The 19,888-nt window shown below is 36.7% G+C and overlaps 1 protein-coding gene across 18 annotated transcripts in view; it reads left to right on the top strand.

Moving 5' to 3' along the window:
- The window catches only part of ATRX (ATRX, chromatin remodeler), a 95,116-nt gene that overhangs the window by 43,674 nt on the left and 31,554 nt on the right, over positions 1-19,888 (top strand). For all 18 annotated transcript variants that reach the window (XR_003256764.1, XR_003256762.1, XR_003256765.1 and 15 more), the window contains 10 exons: positions 1,004-1,097; positions 1,663-1,771; positions 2,275-2,454; positions 2,854-2,995; positions 4,165-4,274; positions 9,098-9,244; positions 9,457-9,634; positions 17,007-17,144; positions 18,086-18,261; positions 19,415-19,532. Coding sequence is in view for 13 of the 18 variants with exons in the window: in XM_026086319.1 (XP_025942104.1) it covers positions 1,004-1,097; positions 1,663-1,771; positions 2,275-2,454; positions 2,854-2,995; positions 4,165-4,274; positions 9,098-9,244; positions 9,457-9,634; positions 17,007-17,144; positions 18,086-18,261; positions 19,415-19,532 (1,392 nt within the window). In the remaining 5 variants the exon portion in view is untranslated. The remainder of the gene's footprint in view (positions 1-1,003; positions 1,098-1,662; positions 1,772-2,274; positions 2,455-2,853; positions 2,996-4,164; positions 4,275-9,097; positions 9,245-9,456; positions 9,635-17,006; positions 17,145-18,085; positions 18,262-19,414; positions 19,533-19,888) is intronic.

Genomic DNA, 19,888 nt, shown 5'->3' with positions numbered 1-19,888 from the left:
AATGTATTCCCCCATGACAATTCTCCTTTTTATCTAAACATACATTCATGCTCTTCTTTCCTTATGGAGTTTTTACTCTACCAATAATATTTCTTTCAAAAAATTAATTTTCAATACAGTGGCAATGTGCAAATAAGGGGTGGCCAGAATAATTCTCAGGCTACTTTAGTAATAAGTCTTCTAAATTACATTGTTCCCAAGTAGAGCAGTACAGTTTTTTTCAGCTCACAGTGTTTTAACCCTCCATTACTAACATTATATTTCCCCAAGTATGTAAAACAATCCTTGTTTGAAGTCTGCTACTCATAAAACAATTCAGCTTTCCAGTGTGTTCAAAGTCAAACTATTATAAAAGTGCTAAATAGCATGCTGGTTTTAATTACCTATAAATGCCAGTGATGACTCTTAAAAGTAGTTACGAAAATATTACCTAATGCTGCTGTTTAAGAGTGTTTTTAATTGTCCTTTTAGTCAGTTTTAGATTTGCACTACCTGAAGCAATTTCAAGCCAAAAATACAGTACTTTAGTTGCATATGTTGTTAGTAAATTAGTGTTGCTTTCATGAATCATGAAGAGTGAATCATGATTATAAAAATAACATTTGCAACAAAAGCTCGTTTAAGTAAAAATTATCTTATGTTTACTGAAGAGTTGTATACTGTTCCTCCTTGTGTTCTCCCTCCCACACTGTCTTTGAAATGTGAAGCTTTCTAATACAATGCTTTGTCATTTGCTTTTAAATTACTCTTAGATGTATACATATATAAAAAGACATAATATGCCATTTATAAGGACTCAGCTAGTGCTCGCGTTATCTTTTCTGCTCTGCACACCTTCTATTGCTGTTGCTCCCTCCTGATATGTTTAATGGCTCCTATGCTGCTTGAAATGAACTGCTACAGTCATTGTTGATTTTAAGCAATATGTTGTGTAATTAAAAGATACGTGACGTTGCTTACTTTACCATAATATTCAATATGAAATCATATTTTATTTTCAAAGTGAGCAGTGATGATTCAAATGACTCAGAGTTTCATGAATCTGCAGTTAGTGAAGAAGTTAGTGAGTCTGAAGATGACCAACGTCCAAGAACAAGGTACAAATAAAACATCACTATGCTTATCGTGTTATTGGTGTTTGGTTTTTGTTTTAATAGCATAATCTAGTTTTCTAGTGAAAAAGTAAAATTTATGCACTCTTACTGACTTAAGAGACCTAGGATCAGTCCTTAAATCCTTTGATACTTCTTATATTTAATTTTGATGCCTGCTAACTAACTTTTCAGCAAATGCAAGAATTTTGTATTTATATCACAGTTTGTGGTACGTGGCTATTTGATGAGCTAATAGGGAAAACAGGTTAACGAAACGTGACCATTTTTTGCCAAATATGTCAATCAAGGAATGGTGGATTCCAGTAAAAAGATAATACTTAAAAATATTGAGATTCTTTGAGGTTGTCTGGAATAGACTGCTGCTGTGTGTGTCCCGTGAGGTGAGGGGGAGGAGAGAATTTGGAGGTATACTGTTGCTTGCATGAAAGGAGTATATAATCTGTTGGTTAGCAGTGTATTTTGTGTGATTTTTTAGCATTGTCTGTCAGTGAAGCAGTGAATTATCTTTGTTTACCATGAGACTGCCCTTTTTTTTTTTTTTTAATAGATCCGCCAAGAAAGCTGAGGCAGAAGAAAACCAGCGCAGTTACAAACAGAAAAAGAAACGAAGGCGTATAAAGGTTCAAGAGGATTCTTCAAGTGAAAATAACAACAAGGTACTATATTGTGCTTTAAGTTAATTAAATGGGAAAAGGTGTTTGTGTTTCTTATGCCAACTGGTTAGGGACTTGGGCATCTGGAGCAGCTGGGTACAAAGTAACAAGCAAGTTATAGCTGAATAAATGCACCACCAGATCAGAAAAATAGTTCTTTATTCAATATATATTAATATTTTATATTATAATATCTAACTATTTTATGTAAATCACTAGTTAGTATCATACAATAACAGTACCTTTAGTACTGCTTTGCACAGGTGAAGTTATTCTTAATATCTCGGAATACGGTATAATTAAGGTGGTACTTCTGTTATCATGCTGACTAACTTGTTTTTAAAAAAAAGTATCTTTTTTTTATGTGAGCTAAGCTAGCTATATATAAAAATTTTTGTGTATAAATATTGTATACCTGTGTATAAAAAATTTCTCTAAAAATCAAGGATTTGGTGGTCTGTGTCATAATTTTTTTGTTAAAGATTAGTTTATTTGATTTCTAATAGAGTAATTCTGAGGATGAGGACAATGATGATTCAAAATCTCCTGGCAAAGGCAGGAAGAAAATAAGGAAGATTATTAAAGATGATAAGCTTAGAACAGAAACACAAAACGCACTTAAAGAAGAAGAAGAAAGAAGAAAACGTATTGCAGAAAGAGAACGAGAGAGAGAGAAATTGAGAGAGGTATGTTCTGTTTTCTTTGCAAAACGTTGCTAGAAAGTTAAATTGCTGAAGATGTTTAAGACATCATATTTCTATCTCAGTTTAATTTGGTAAGTAACCTTTAAAGCTGCTTACATGTAGCCATGTAAGCCACAAGTTTGAGTTGTAATTTGCTGTGGGTTAAGATTTGTAAGCTTTATTTAAGATTGCTGAGAACTTTAAGAAAGTTGTTTCTTGTTTTAGTTATCTACTGTTTTACCTTTCATGTGGGGGAAAAGAGTCTCCTGAAGTAGGCTGACAATGCAAAGGGTTGACAGTTTCACTTAATAACTAGATGACTTCCAATTTTGCTAAGCCTTGTGTTTGCAAAATGTTTAGTCACATGTGAAGTATTCCTATCATGCACTGTTTCTGCTTCAGGTGATAGAGATAGAAGATGCTTCACCTCTGAAATGTCCAATTACAACTAAGCTGGTTTTAGATGAAGACGAAGAAACCAAAGAACCGTTAGTGCAGGTTCACAGGAGCATAGTTACCAAACTGAAACCACACCAAGTAGATGGTAAGAAAAAAAGAGAGGTTTTTATCCTTTTTTTACCCTGGCAGTATGGGTTATACATCCCAAATTAGAATTGTAAGTAAAACTCCTTGGCAGGCAAATGCGAAAACACAGGATTTAATGTTTCATTTTTGGAAGGTCTAAACAAAAATAAATGAGATCAGCAATATGTTATTCTGTTTTACATTCAAAGAATCTTAGGAATGTAAGGTTGGAAGGGGCCTCAGAATCATCCGATTTCCTGCACACAGGCAGAATCAAATGTATGTTTACCATTCTGGAGAAGAATTTGCCTTTGGTTTTTGGTTTTTACAGTTTTGGTTTTTACAGTTTTCAGTGAAGATTTCACAATCTTCCAATACTTTCTTGACTTTTTGGTCAGGAATATTTTTCCTAATACCTGACATGCCTTCACTGCAAGTCAAGCCAGCTTCTTGTCATTTTTTATTTCTGGTGAAGAAGAAGAAAAGGATGATAGCTAGTTATAAGTTTCTCCGTAGCTTATTCTTCTAAGTTTTCCTCAAAGATCATAATCTGCAACTTTTCCATTTTAGTAATAATCTTCTGGACTTGCTCCAGTTCTTAAAGGGAGGTGCCCTGAACCAAACACAGGAGTCGAGTTGAAGCCTCGTCTGTGCTGAGTATAGCAGAATAGAATACAACTCTCCTATAAATATATTGCAAAGAATAAAAAATCATCCAGCAGCCCCTCATGTTGTTAATGCATTTTATTATGTATTATATATTTCCTCTCCTTTATCTGATTTTACTTCCTTAAGCATAGTACTCTACATCTGCCTTTACAGAATTTCTTCTTGTTGATTTTGTATCATTTCACTAATTTACCAAGATCATTTTAGTCTTTTCGTGAAGTCCTTGCCGCTTCCCTGCTATCTTCTTTTCTCCCTGTCCCCAAGTTTGCAGTCATCTACTACCTGCATAGTTACATTTTCTAATCCAGTTCCTGCATCTGCAATGAAAACTTTGAATATGCCTAAGCTCAAGACAAAGATCATCCTACATGCTACCCATTTGACAGAAATGCATCAATAATTACTCTGAGCACTGCTTTTAAAAAAGTTACCATGATCTTACAGTGATTAACCTATCTCTTATCAGCTGAACTTTAATAAAATGAATGTTTAATAAGAATTTTCAAAAATGTTCTTCAGGTGTTCAGTTCATGTGGGATTGCTGTTGTGAATCTGTGAAAAAAACAAAGACATCTCCTGGTTCTGGATGCATTCTTGCTCACTGTATGGGTCTGGGGAAAACATTACAGGTAAGGAACAAAAGTCTCCTTGTTTTCTGGTCTGTAGCTTGCTCTCACAAGCTGATCCAGCAAAAGGCAATTTTAATGACTTTCAGAACATAGTAAAAACTTACTATTTCCTAGGCAGTGACTTGATGGGGGTTGCTGAAAAAAAGTTTGTAAAAGGTTTTCTGAAAGAGGTTTTGTCTCTGTAGTTGTGCAAGTTCTGCTATACACTTGTTCTGCTTTAGAACTATCTAAAATTAAATCAGGAAATAATTGATATTCACTGAAAAGTTAATATTTAATTGTAAGTAATGTGTAGCTCCCTCGCAACCCAGAATAACAGAATATAGCTAGTAGTAGATAAGCTTCAAGAGCCTCTGTTTCTAAGCCAGTTTAATAATTAATCTTGAGCAGGTTGTWCTCTTTACTGTGTTCCTCATTCATTCATTGCTCTTTAAATTGTTCCTTTTTCTCAGTGGTTTTTGGATTTATTTGCTACACTGCTAAAGCAGAGGTTTGTTGTGCATTTTTTATGTTTTTTAGTGTCTAAAGTCAAGTGGGTTGTGTTTTAAGATAAACAATGTTTTGTTACAATTTAGACAGACTGTTCTGGGTTGTGGTGGGAGGTGGTCTTTTTTATTTTTCAGCGATTGTCCATCTGTATGTTCATATTTTTGGGTCATTGTGCATTGCAAATAGTAAAGACTAGAGATTTTTATTGCCTTGGCAGTAACCATAGGAGTTTCAACCACTTTGAACTATTTTTTCGCTTCTTTGTTTCCTTCTTTTGGCTTTACAATTCTTTGCTTCCTGAGATTTTCAGGTTCAAGCCTCCTTTGTCACTTCAGTGCATGTAAACTCTTCCTTCTCCTTTACACTGCTGAAGGCTGTTTCTTAAAGTAACTTTAAAACAGAATATTATAGCATTAATCAAAAAGATTTCTGTATACCTTTGTCTGATACAAGCACCTGTTCTGCCATGTTAAAAATGGCACAGTGAACAACTCCCCAGTTCTGTAAGTCTTTAAAACCTGAAGTTCAATCCCCATCTTAAAATGTTTCTTCTGAAACTGGTCACTGCTCGTAGCTCTTTTTCTTGGGCCTCTTACAATGACTGCAGGCCTCAGGAGGCGATTATGCCCTGTCAGGTCACCTTGAACTTCAAAAGAAATAAATGATCAAAATCCAGAGATTTCTTGGATTCCCTGCATCTCCGTATTCAGGCTAGTACCTTTTGAGGGTAGTCAGAAGCAGTGAGTTCCTTTTCTGTTTGCTTTTTTCCAAGTATCTATCTATCTTCTTAAGTTTTGTTTTTGCTTTTAGCCAGATTTAGCATCACTATAAATGCTGTGAACAAAGTAATGGGGTGAGTTGCCTGTCTTGCTGCTCTGCTGCCTCGTTTGTTCCCAGGAATTCCTTTGACAGAGAAACTTTTCCCTTTGGTTCTGGGAAGGAGGAAGGGAATTTTTTGAGATCAGTGAAGAAAGGAGAGTAACAGTCTCATCTATGCTGAAAAGGACTGAATGTTTACATTCATAGGTGGAAAAGATAGTGCCCTTAGCTGGTGTCATCCTGAGCCTTCAGAAGGGAAAGTGCTCCATGCCTCTTGACCTGCAGGAAGCTGACTGTCAGTGTATCTTGCCAGAAAAATCTATTTATTGTTAGACAAGATTACTGCTGATAAAAGCAGGGCCATTTTGGTTTCCCTATCATAGGCTTCATTGAAGTTCTGATGCTGTTTGCTCATTTCTGGAGACGGGAGATACTGCTGGTGAAATGACTCTTAAAGGAATGAATTTTCAAGTTACTGTGAACCTTTCTGATTCTCTAGTTCAAGTGAACGCTAGAAGTCTAATCTGCAGCTTCTGCAGACATTGGAATCTGTTAGAATTGATTTCAATTCAGTATCATTTCAATCAGGGCCTTCTTCCTCCAGGATCAATTCTTAGCTATGAAATCACTTTCTAGGAGATCTGCCTGACACTTCAAGTGAAGTTGTGGCTGGCAATTCTAGATCACAGAGCAGCCAACAACACTTCATTCTAGGTTTCTTCTTCAAATGGACACGCTTTAGTCATTCCCTGGAGTGCAGTCTCTTTAGCACGGTGATGATGGTTCTCAAAGAGGTTATTTTCTTCCTACAGTGAGGATGGGATCCTCAAAGCGTCTGTGAGGAAATGCCATTTCACCATCCTCTTCCATCTTGGTCAGTTGTGGTGAATGCTTCCCCATTGGATTGGGAAGCCCTATCACAATACCTGAAGGCTCCAGATCTGTTCATTCATAGAGAGGTCAGTATATCGGCGTACTGGAATTCCAAGCTGTATAAAAGATGTCTCAACCTTTTTGTGCCATAGTGAGATTCATAGCCTGAAAGTGACAACAGCCAGTGGTGCAATGTTGTTAGTAACTTAGCAAACAAAATGCTTTACGATCCTGTTGACAATCGGTTAGTCTTTGACACTTGTATGCTTGGTATGAGAATTGTCAGAAGTGTTTACTTTCTGTAGTGCTCGCATCTGCCTTGCTGGTTGGCATTAGACATATTCATCACACCTGGAAGCTACTAGACAGCAGACTTGGCTTGGCTTGATGTCCCATGAGTGTTATTTTTAGACATTTGAAGTATACTCCAAGACAAAAATCTTCAGAGAGAATCTAGCAGGAGTCAGTTACTCTTAGCTCGAATTAACTAAGCCTTACTGGGTCAGATGCCTTCCTGGTTCTTATGTTTTCCCTCTAATCCTATTGCTACCCAAGATTCTTCAAAAAGTAAAGTTACATAGCAAATATGTGATCCTGCTCTCCTCTGACCTAGTTGAGACAATTTTTGTTTGACTTGGTGATCCTGCTAGAGAGAATCTTCTTTCTTGACCTGGGAACTGCAAGATGCAGGACCTGTCATGGAGCACTCTAGGTTTGAATAACACCTTTCGATTCTTTAGATACCTCTGTAAAAAAACAGGCTGAAGGGAATCAAGGGAATTTTGGGGGGGGGTTGTTTTTGTTTTTTGGTTTTGTTTTGTTTTTTGAGTAACATGGAGCTACAGAGGAGCAGGGGAACTGCAGTCATTCTGTATATGTACTGTTTAGGTAAAACAAGCTTCAATCTTGAATGCTTATGTTGCACAAGGTATGGACAGTATGTTTCTAATAAGTCTAGCTGCTGGTATGTAACTTTGTTTTGTTTATGGAAGTTGAGACCACAGACACAAGTTTTTGTCAGTCCGCAATTCTATAGAAATGGATTTTCGCACATACTTCAAAATTCACCTTTGAAAAGTGTGTTTTACATACCTAATTCTGACTTAGGCATTATGGTTCTTCCGGAGTTAGATTATACCTTTTGCTGGAAATATGCAAGGTATTGCAGAATAGTAGAAATGATATGCAGTCTATGTTACTTTATATACTATGTACGTCAGTAAGTAATTTGAAGAAATATTTCACATCAGAAGATACTTTTCTGTGTGATCCACATGTGTTCATAAGATTTGACAGTCTTTTTGGCTGTAACTTCTTGATAATCAAAAAAAGCCACAGTTTAAAATACATATTAATTGCTTTGACCATTGTTTGTAACTTAGGTAACTGGGTTGTTTTCTTTCTTATGTGGTCCTTTGCCAGTGCTTCTGCAGTACTCTGTAATGGCATTTGTTGTTTAGCTCTTACAAGAGCTAGATCAAAGATAAGTTTTTAGAAGACTTTGTAAATCACAGAGAACGATGTCAGTAAAGGATCGGGGAAATAAAGCAGTTAGGGACTTGCTGGCTCTCAAGGACATAGGACTTACGTTATCAGTCTTCTGGGTAGTTTCTTCCTGCATCTGAACATAAGATGCTTTTGTCTTAATAGTAAAACCACCAGTATTTCTTTCAGTATTGCGGTATCTAAAACCGGTTTGGTGTTTTGTGTTCACAACCTAGTCGTGCAGTTTGACATAACTCTGATACTCTGGTATATTAAATTGGAGTTGTCAAATACCAGGTTTTGATCTAGAAGGAACTTACAGGATGTTGTATAGAGCAAAGTCTCCACCATTAGAAGTTTGGTATGAGAGAGCTGGAGCTGCCAGAGTCACTGACTCATAGCTCATAGCATGTTACATGCTCCCTGTAGTCCTTTCTTCATTCGCTACGGCTCAAAAACAGGCACTCCAGCAGAAATACTCTGGCTGGCATCAGAAGAGTTAGTTCCAAGCCTTAAGGAGGTGACATCATCTGCATCATACACCCAGACTGGCTGCAGGTGAATATTTGGAAAGGACTTCCGTATCCTGGTTCAGAGTTTTTTTGAGAAAGTACTACCTGGATTTGAATCCTGGAAAACCTGATAAATTCTGGCCAGAGTTTGCCAGTAAGTTGAAAAAATGTGGAAAACATGTAATTTAAGAGGAAGAAGTTCACTTTGAAGAAACTTAATACATTTATGAAGTTTAAAGATGTGGACTTATTTAAGGGTTGTGGGGGGGAYTGGGAGAAGGCCCAAAAATGACCTAGTAGAAATGTTTTAAATTATGAAAATAATTGGTGAAATTTAGAGGGAGAATTTATTATTTGTGGAATTGTTCAGCTACCTGGAGCAATGCAAAATTAGGTGTCTCTCAATATGTGAAAGATGTGAGCAGCCATGTAACAGACAGAGAAATAAGTCTGTCTTTAAATGAAATACATGTGTATTGAATTTTAAGCAGAAAGTGAGTTGTTAAACAAGCAGAATAAGAAAGTTTGAACAAGACGGTTGGTAAGTTTCCTATGTGAATGTATATACACTTGTATATTGCTGTTTGGGATTTTAATGCTCARTGTTTTATTTTGGGTTGGTTTGTTTGTTTTTTTCTCTCGCAGGTAGTAAGTTTTCTTCACACAGTCTTGCTCTGTGACAAGCTGGATTTCCGGACAGCTCTGGTAGTGTGTCCACTGAACACTGCCTTGAACTGGTTGAATGAGTTCGAAAAATGGCAAGAAGGTTTAGAAGATGATGAGAAACTAGAGGTATAAGGCTTAAAAAGAGTTCTTAAAAATGAAATAACTTTTACATAATTGGTTTACCTAATTGGCAAGGTCCACCACTCAAAACATAGGTTAAGGAATGCACTTTATTTGAAAAATATACCTACATTAATATGCGTTAGGAATTTAAATGTTATATCACTACTTTGGTGTTTTTAAGAGCAGATTCAAGCATATTCTTCCCCCTTTGAAAGGTCTGTGAACTAGCAACTGTGAAACGCCCTCAAGAGAGAAGCTATATGCTCCAGCGTTGGCAAGATGAAGGAGGCGTGATGATAATAGGCTACGAGATGTATCGCAATCTTGCACAAGGCAGAAATGTGAAGAGTAGAAAACTTAAAGAAATATTTAATAAAGCTTTAGTTGATCCAGGTAAGTGAAAATTAATGCACATGTGCATTGTATATGTTATACTTTCTGGTTTGAATATATGAGCTAAGTAATCTGGCATATGGAAATCTGTTTAGAAAATCATAATGTCCGTGAGAGTTTTCATTTTGTTTTGTTTTGTTTCCTTTGCTGAGGTACAGAAATGGTCGTTCAGAAACCACCTTTTGCGTTCTTGTAAGTAGACTGTCAGTGGTTTTGTGTATTAGGTCAAATACAAAAATGACCACAGGCATTTGACAGGAATGACCATTAGCAACTTTTTCTTTGTCTAGTAGGTATCTTTTTTGCCAGCATTGCTTGCTTTGCCTGGTCATTTGAAGTGTCTCTATTGGGAGCCTAAGGTTATTTTAATCTGCTGATTTGTTACAGCCACAAACTGCTTTATCCTCACTGAAATTCTGTCTTTATGGGAGCAACTGCACGTTAAAAATAGTTGAGAATATACTTTAGAAGTATGAAGAAACAAGTGTTAATTAAGTGCTAATGAACTGATTGCAGATAAAACACTTATTTTAGTTTTTCAGTCTAGGAAAAATAGACATCTGGTTTTAAGCTCAGCTGAACTATGTTGGAAAAAATTTATGTAAAATATATCAAATTAAAATCTTTTCAAGTGCTTATAACTAATCTATTAGGTGATTGCCAAACAGAACTAAAAATCCTAGGATTACCTCCACTTGCCATTTTGGTGAAATTTGCTAATTTTTCCTCCACATTCTCAACCAACAACTGATGTCTGAAAACTACTTCAGGTTATTCAGCAAACAGGGTATTTTAGATCCTGTTTTGGAAGGGTACCTTTGCCATAACTTTGATATTTCTGCTAAAATTGATCAGAATTGGGAATACTGATATGGCAGGGAAAGATTCTGGAGGTAGATTTTCCTGTTTTTTATTTTATCTGACTAGTCTTTAGGTTTGTTGACAAGAATACAGTTAATTTGTCTTTTTTTTTTTTAACATTAATTCTGATTTCTGATGAAATATAGCATTGGTGTGGTTTGTAATTCTGCTTGGCGAGCTTGATCTTGTGAAGTTTCAAATGATAACAGTGCTATGATTTTGTGGTAATAGACTAGGGGATTCCTCTAAGGGGAAGAATCATTTTGTAATTATTGCTATGCAACTTTAAACATGGTATTTTCATAATGGTGAGGTAAGATATAAGTTGATACTATAGAAAAGTAGTCTAATTGGCAAGGATATAAGCAATTTTATGCTGCACTGATAAATACACTTCAAAAATCAAATGGCTATGTGTGTAAGCTGACCCTGGATGGTTTGTTTTAGGCAGCTTTCTATACATACTACAGTAGTGCAGTTATGCAGTTTCAGTCTCAGTAATCCTTAAAACAATTATTCATTTCTGTATTTCTAAACCATGTTTAGCTGATGATGGCTATTCTTGCTTCTTAGCTTGGAAGTTTGTCAGCTCACTATGAGTATGTTTTGTTTGCTTTTATTATCTGATTAATATTGGCATGCCTGGACTTTCTTATAAACTTTTCTTCTAAAGTATTTTTTAAAATTCTGTGTGTCTCCCCATCTTTTCCTAAACTTCTTAATTTGCACAGGAACCTATTTAATAAAAACGTTAGTGTATTGAAAATGTTATCTCCATTTTTATGTCATATAGCACAAGTCCATTTGTTAATACAGGCTTACTGATCATGAGGTATTTAACTTTGAACGGGATTCTTGAAATTCAATATTTGAGATTTTAGCATTAACGTATAACAGCAAGAGTCAAAACAAAGTTCAGAGTTAGTTTGAATCCCATTATTAAGAAAAATCTTTCACTTATGTAATCTGATATAATTGTTTTTAAAATGCCTGTTAAATTTTTATTTATCCCCGTATATTCGTATTGTTGTTCCATTGTATCAACGTGCTTGTATTATGCTTTGAGTCACCATCCTAATTTTAACACAAAAACTGTGGTTTCTTGACACTTGAAACCGGTTTAAATCAAAACTGCTAATCGTTCTGCCTTTTTGCTGTTTCCTTATGCTCCTGCCCGTTCCCTTGCACTGGAAGGGGCATTTGTCTGATTCTGTTATGAATTGGTTCAGGAGCATAAAGTAGCCCAAAATTAAACCTTCAGAAACGATTAGTGTGTTTCTATTGTAGTTCTCTGAGCTGGCTCAGATTGAGGATGGACACACAGCTTTTTGGGACAGGGTGTAGTGAAGAGGGAAGGTGCTGCTGGAGCTTGGGGAAAGGACAGGATCAGAGCAGCTGTAATTTAGGTCCACTTGATCTATCATAGAACCGCTTCCTAAGCAACACAGCTGCTGTTTGGAGCCCTGGTGACCTGCTCCCTGCGCTTTTAGCCAATCAAGTGTTACTGCAAAAGCTCTGTGCATTTTCTTTTTTAAAAGAAACAGTATATTGATGCTTTTTAAGCTTCAAAAGCTGTAAGGATTATCTGTTATCTCTAGTATTTAGCATATTTGTAAGTGATAATAGTACTTCTTTTTGCTATAGATTCACAACTCTCTACTGTTTTACACTGCAAGTGCAAAGTATCATACTGGTGTTCATTCACATCAAGAACTGTCCAGTCTACTAGCAATAAGTTGAGCATATTTAAAATTGGGAATAAGTTTTAGCAGAGCTAAGTAACTGATGGATTGAATGGGCAGAAGACACTTCCAGTGTTTTTTTGCAGCCCTCTCACTGACAGATTGTTTAAAATGCAGTGGCGAAAACCTGTTTTCCTTATGAGTGCTGTGGACTTCTGGAATAGTGTTTCTGGAAGTCCTGTATAGCTCAAGATCAAGATTGAGAAGAGAAGTTAAAGAAGTAGTTCCAAAGGGAAAATTTGGGACTTTTTCCAAGAAAGCATGGAAGATTATTTCATACTAGCCTGCTGATGTCTGATGCAAGTCAGAGCTTACGAGGTGCGATAAATCCATGCACGTGCCTTTTATGGACCTATCATTGCTTAATTGTAATCTTCCGTCTTCAGGCAGAACTACAGGGTCCGTGCTCTGACTTCCAGAAGTCTTTCAAAGCTGCTAATAGTTTTGAATTTGGCTTACAAAAGAAATGAAGAATAAGGGAGAGATGAATCAAGTTAAACCCAAATCAAGATGAAAATGCCGTTTAAAATATTGGTAAAAATTGAGCATATCAACAGTGAAATTTATGTACTCCTTTAACTGATCTTCCTTTGAGTTGGGAAACCTCAGATGTGAAGAATAATCACCACTTGCAAAAGATAAGAAGCGAAGCAGTATAAAGAAGTATTTTGAGAGAATCAGAAGCCTAGTAGGCTGCAGCCACCTAGGCCAGGGTGCTGTGGCCAAACTGGTAGTAACTAAGTGGGGATTTTCCCCTGTAAACAGGTGGAAAGACAAGCAGGGTCAAATGCTGGAAAATGGTTAGTCTCTGGAGGTCAGGAAACCTCTGACTGTGAATAGTGCTGCTGTTTTAAAAATGGCAAATTTACATTTCAACAAGACCTAAGATCTTGTTGTTTTGGGCTTTATGCTTCAAATTGTTGGGAGCAATTGTCAGATTTCCGGTGGTTCCTTTTAATTTTTTTTCTTTTTTAATTTCCTTGTAGTTTATTTCCTTTATTGTTGTTTTCACTGGCTCATCTTTTCCAAAATAGCACAGGAAACATCCTTCTCTGGGAAAGTTTCCACAGGGTATAACTGGCTCTGTGGAAGGATTACAATACCTAATCTAATCTATTCTTAATGTGTTTTGGTATCCTGATAGTTGGCCTTTCTTTTTGTGCCGAGCCTTTATGTCTCTGCAGAGAGAAGAATCCCCTCTGATGGCTATGTAACTGGGAAAAGAGCAAACGGTGGAGTGAGGTGGCCTGTTGGGCATGCGAGTATATGGAGGAGGCAGTACCTGGTGTGACCTTCCCAGGCCTGCCCCCTTGTGAACCCGTCTTGCTTGCTGCATCCCGCTCCTGGGGGTCGTTCTGTTCTGCTTCCAGATCCGTTTAGACGTTCTGGGACAACTTGATAGCACAGTGTTTGTGAATAGGTTAATAACTGGGGTAGATTTAATCAAGTTCAGAAACTGCAGCACCCTGAGCTTTGTAGGCTTTGAATAATTTCACGTGAACACGGAAACCTTGTTTTGATCTTTCTGGTTGGTTGGTTGGTAGACTGGAATCAGACTGTCAGGAAAACTAATATTGAAATAACTCGGTAATTATTTTTATGCTGCTTCAAGTCTTTCTTTATTGAAACTAATGACAAAAAGGCAGAAATGTTCTTCTGTTGTTATCCAGTATTTTTTGGACGCATTTTGTTTGGCTAAATTGGTGGGAAGTATCTTGCAGCAACCACTACTCGTTTCTTGCTATCCCCGTGAATCACAGCTTTGGCAGTCTAGCTGGCTGCCGGTAAAAAAAGGAGAGTTATGAAGCTATGTGCTGGCTTACTGCTGTGACTGTAAAAGAGAGAACCTTTGCCTCTGGGAGCAATTTTAATTTAAAAAGTGGCAAATTTGGTATTTGAGTGATAATTTAATGACATATGGCTGGTTCAGCTGAACACTGCTAGGATAGACATATTCTATAGTGGAAGCTTACGTTGCCCCGTATGCTGCAGAAGAGGGGACCAGAAAGGGAAGGTTTAGCCAAAGTTTATGGGGGGGAAATAGTGAGGGGGAGACGTGATTTCATTAATTAACTAGCTCTGCTCTGTGGAATAACAGCCGGATTATGTACTCACGCAAGGCAACAAATGACTTCCCATAATGCTTTGTGCACTGATAAAATGCTGTTTGGTTTATTGATAGCTGTTGCGCTGTGCTTGCAGCATTTCAGTCATTTTATTTTTGTGCGTGTGTTAATACTAGTAAAAATTCCGTTCCTGTTTAACTTGGAAAGAGCTCTTTACCTGACATTTGTGTAAAACTGACTTGAGTTCTTGTAGACTTCGGAGGAACAGGAGAACTGTATACATGGGTCTCACTGAATGTGTTTTGGAGATCTCAATATGTTAATGTGTGCCAGTTCAGCAAGAAGGATAAGAAGCTGGGGACTGATCTTTAAAGAATGATTGAAGCAATAAGGCTTGTTAGCTTAGAAAAAAGAAGACTGAACTGACCCATTCTGCACCATGTGAGAGATGTGCTTACAGAGAGGACTGCTATCGGTTGATTTTTACATCAGCTGGAGAAAGGAAAAGGCAGAATTTGTCTTGATTTGCAGCAGAGGTCATTTAGTTTTTTAGTGGAAGAGAGGATGTGGAGTTTCCCACTTCTGTCAGGGAGAGTACATCACTTTCTCTAAATGACTAAACGATCCCTTGAGGTCCCTTTAAGTTTTACATTCATTTATATGATTTTTGAGAAATAATCTSTCCATAATTCCTTTTTGTAAGAATAAGAAAAGAATCCAAATTTATGAAACATCCCTGCCGCTGAATTGTAGCCAAGATATTTGTTCAAGATATAGATGCTGTGTTTCCCAGACAAACCAAATTATACTAAGTTTTTTCATATTTCTACTGACACTTAGTCTAAACAATAATTTTTTTTTAATTAACCACTTGGTTCGTGTTCATGAATCACAGTCTGTACCGAAACAGTGATTTCTGGGGCACTGGCACAATCCTGATCACTAATCATCGTTAAGATTTCATTATCCTTCTTTTCTAGTATACTTTGATTCTGATATTAGCACGATGTACTAGACCAAATTCATTTCTGAGAATGGGGATTTCAGAGTGCAAACTGTCAGATCTGCCGGGGAGATTTTGCAAATCCTTGCAAATGTTTCAAGTTCCAGAAATCAGCTCCAAACCATCTTGGTAGTACAGGTCGCTTGCGTAAGATCCTTACTCTTCAGGAAACGCTGGTCCTGAGGTGCTTCAGAATCAGGACCACAGAAAGAATCTGTCGCTAGCAGAGAAGTCTGCCTGAAATTAAAGGAGAGGAAGGCTTCGGAGTGGCGTGCGTGCTCTGCAAACTGGGGAAGGTACAGAGGTCTTGAAACGGTCTGGGGAAATGTTTCTGAGACAGGTACGGATATTCAGAAACAAGTCAATTCAGACAAGTCTGAATGTGTTCGGAATTCATACAGATAGTGGATTTTCATAGTCGCCTTCTAGACTTTGTTAAAAAGAGGAATTTTTTTTCTGCTTAGGAAAAAACTTCTCGATTGTTTTTCTGTTGTTGGCCCATAAGATTTAAACCACTTTTTGAGACTTAAAATGGCACGATGATGATGTCTGGCATGAGCATCAAATCCCGCAAGTGATCAGAGGCGTACTGGTTGGTTTTCTCTGCTGTTGCTCACTTTCCTAGAGTTAATGTTCATCTCTAGAAGCTGGATAAAAGTTACCCTTATAGTCTGAGAACCTGTTCTCAGCAAATAATGAAAGATTAAATTGATCGTGCTGATAAATTCTCCTTTGCCACCTAAAATGTCAGCCTTTTTAGCGCTGAATAGCTAACTGCAGCTGATGGCTTTGGGTGGTAACCTTTGAAGGCCCCAAAGCTGGCATCTGCTGACTTCATGGCTGTGACAGTACTGGAGTTGGTCCAGTTTAGATTTGGTAAAGCATTCGTTCAAAGTGACCAGCAGTATCCTAGCATGTCTTTTATTCCTCTTTCCAAGGAAAGAGCTTCCAGAAATCGCTCCAAATCTTAAAACCATCAGTGTGTGTAGATCTGTTCTGCCGAGTTTCGTATTCTTTATCTTAAACCCCAATTTCTAACACGTAATAATTCTGCTGCAGTTGCTTTGCATACCGTGCGAGCGTATCGTGGCGTGTGTTTGACACTCCTTGTGCTACTTGTCTAGGATTTCAGTCTACCGTCTTGCCTTTATCCCTTAGAAAAACGTTGCGGACATTTCTGCTGGGACGTTCAGCTACACGGATCTGATTGTGTACATATATTTTAGATAAGACTTTAAATTGCACTGTTTACCCATACCAGTACTGATCTGCTGTCTTACTGAAAAAAAGGAAAGAAAAAAAAAATTACTACCTGATTTTCAGTTTTGTTACAATTTACTGGTGACCAGTAGATGGCAGCATAAGCTGAATTTAAGAAACAGTTTTATGAAATTTTGATAGGGTGAAAGAAAATATATATGTGCGCACACTTGGTGCATGGATAGATAGTTTTTATAGGAATATATCGCCAAACTGTATTTAATCGCTCGCAGAGGTTTTTATAAGYGACACTCTTGTTTACCAGACTAGCTACTGTGAATACCTATGCAAAGGCTAAATAAGAACTTTAATATCACTAAAACATGACTATTGCAAAAACATAATAAACTTTGATAAGGCAAAATTGGGCATCTTCAGGCTGCCAGCTTCTTCGTGGTCATAAAAGACAGAAGACATCTAACATTGTTATTTCTTTCTAGGCCCTGACTTTGTTGTTTGTGACGAAGGGCACATACTAAAAAATGAAGCATCTGCTGTTTCTAAGGCAATGAATTCTATTCGATCTAGGAGAAGAATAATTCTTACAGGAACACCACTACAAAATAATCTTATAGAATGTGAGTAGTTTTCTTCTCTGGTTTAAGAATTGCTTATTTCTCTGAATATACCATTGGCTTTCAGCAATATATAATTACAGATGTATTTAGTTTGATTAGAAAAGCTGTTTGTGATTCTTTATCTAACAAAATATCATTTCATTATTCTTTTTTTTTGCATTTTGCATATTAAGTCATTGCCTTAAGCTGTGTTTCCATGACAGTTTAAGCCAAGTTAAACTGAAGCTGTTGGGATTATAGCCTCTCCTCATCCCTTTCCTTGCGTTGGCCTTGCATGCATCTGATCTCTCAGGGAGCCAGTCAAGAAGTGTTGGAAAATTAACACTGCTGAAGCGAATAGCGTTATGACAGTTTAGTTCCTTGATGTGGCTCAGCAAAGAATCAGATGAGCATCAGCATGTCGCAAGGGGAGGGGAGGAAATATTCAGAGTGGAAAAGGGTGGACCAGGTCTTGCAGCAGCAACTTAGATTGGTTAAGCTATTGTTGAGCTATGTTCTTAGTAAACTTACTAAAACAGTGACTTATGTTACTGTTTTGATCATTTCATTCTAAATTAACATATAATATTTGCTTCTATTCATTATTATGCTCTAATATTTGCTACTATTGATTAATATGCTTTTGAATCTATTGCAAAATCTCTATGAATATGATTTTGTCATATGACTGTGTTGGTGTGCATCAGCCCTCAAATTTTGTATAGCATCTAAGATGAGATGGTTTTAAATCTGGTGTTAAATTTGGAAATTACTTCTGTGCTTAAAGTATGTATCAGCTTAAGATACCCTTTCCTGAAAATGTTGTTTTAAAAATTTTTTTTGCTCAGCAGAAGGTGATACTTAGATTAGATAAGACACACTCATTTTCTGTTAGAATTAACCCTTCCGTGAGTACTGTACTTTTCATTTTGAACAACTAGAGCCTGATCTTTCTGTCCTAGATCACTGCATGGTTAACTTTATTAAGGAGAATTTGCTTGGCTCAATTAAAGAATTCCGGAATCGATTTATAAATCCAATTCAGAACGGTCAGTGTGCAGACTCCACTCTGGTAGATGTCAGAGTAATGAAGAAACGTGCACATATTCTTTATGAGATGTTAGCTGGATGTGTTCAGGTAAGAACTGTTCAATTAACTTGAATTAGCTGGTGTGTGTGTGKGKGGGGGGAGTTATTTAATTTTGTTCTAATAAAACATTTAAAGGCCTATTACCCTGTAAATTTGCCATTAAAGTGGTCTGTTGAATCCAGCTATCACTTTTGAGTTAAGTATTTTCACTGATTACTAGATATCTAGATTAATTGTTATAGCTAGAAAGTCTTACCAAAAATACATTGACATTTGATAAAAACGATGCATCTTCAATAGGACACTTACATATATTAGAGAATACAGCTATTTTCCTGTTAGGAGACTAGAAAATTATATGGTAGAGAAGGACAAAAGTTATTTTGAAATATCATCATTTCATTTTAAATATGTATTTAAAGAATACACATTTAAAAACTTAGCTACCTAAAAACTGCCTAGAAAGCTGGTGATCCGTAGTTAATCTCTTGGCTCTGGACTCCTATCTTTTTAAGTTGTGAGAACTGGAACAATTGGGAAGAGGAAAGAAGGAAGATTAATCATGTCAAAAAGGGTGAAGAACTTATTGCCTCAAAAACCTTAGGTTTAAAACAAAACAAAAAAAAAACCCCTTCCTGGATTTCCTAAATGAAGGCTGGCTCCCTTGCTCTTCAGTTGCCTTGGTGTGATATTGCACCTTATGCAGAAGATGTGATGCTGTGGGCGCTAAGTATACAGAAGTCACATACCTTAAAACAGAAAACAGTTAACTTGAGTGGGATAGTTAATTTGTGATACAAACATTAGCTGCTTGACCTACCCATGCTTTCACAAAAAAAGGTTCCAGTATTAAAAAAAAACAAAAAACACAGTTATTAGAGCGGCTATTGAAGCTGCAGTCACCTTTGCAAGGACATGGAACTGGGACATGGGATTCGTTAACCCCATATACTCTTGACTAGATAGTCTTATACTATATAYGCATGTACTTTTGACTAGACAACCACAAATACATAGGTAAGAGGGCCTGTGCGAACAGTGTCTGTATTTAGTGGGKTTTTTTTTCACTTTGTGGTTGGAAAACATCTGAGTTATTGTAATTTATGCAATGTAATTTGTCATTTAAGATGCCAGAAGTTTTTAAGCTCAGCATAGTAATCTTTGTGTTTATACAACTAAAATTCTGTTTGTAAAATTACAGAGGAAAGATTACACAGCATTAACAAAGTTCCTCCCACCAAAATATGAGTACGTTCTAGAAGTTAGAATGACACCTATTCAGTGCAAGCTGTACCAATACTACTTGGATCATTTGACAGGTATGTAACTACAACTCGCTCAGGTAACAAGATTAATGGTCTTCTTATCAGGGGCTTTTTGTATTGATTGCGTGTGTGTGTGTACATCAGCCTTACAGATGTATTTTTCCTGCTTGTTGTAAAATCTGCCTCAACTCTGAAACTTGAATTATAACAAAACATTTGGTTACACATAAAAATATTTTTTGAGGAATACTAATATTTACATCTCTTAATAGTAGCCTGCCTTCAGGTTGTGGTTCATCTCTCCTTTTTCTTCCTGTTCTAAACATAAACCATAATTCATTTAATGTCTTTCTCTTCAAAGAAACAAATTATTGACAGTAAGATTGGAAGGTGAGAACTCAAAATAGAGA

The sequence above is a fragment of the Apteryx rowi genome, unplaced genomic scaffold (genome assembly GCF_003343035.1).
Source record: "Apteryx rowi isolate R43461 unplaced genomic scaffold, aptRow1 scaffold_69, whole genome shotgun sequence".
NCBI classification, from domain to species: domain Eukaryota; kingdom Metazoa; phylum Chordata; class Aves; order Apterygiformes; family Apterygidae; genus Apteryx; species Apteryx rowi.
The sequence above is the reverse complement of the archived record's forward strand: the minus strand, read 5'-3'. Positions and strand labels throughout refer to the sequence as shown.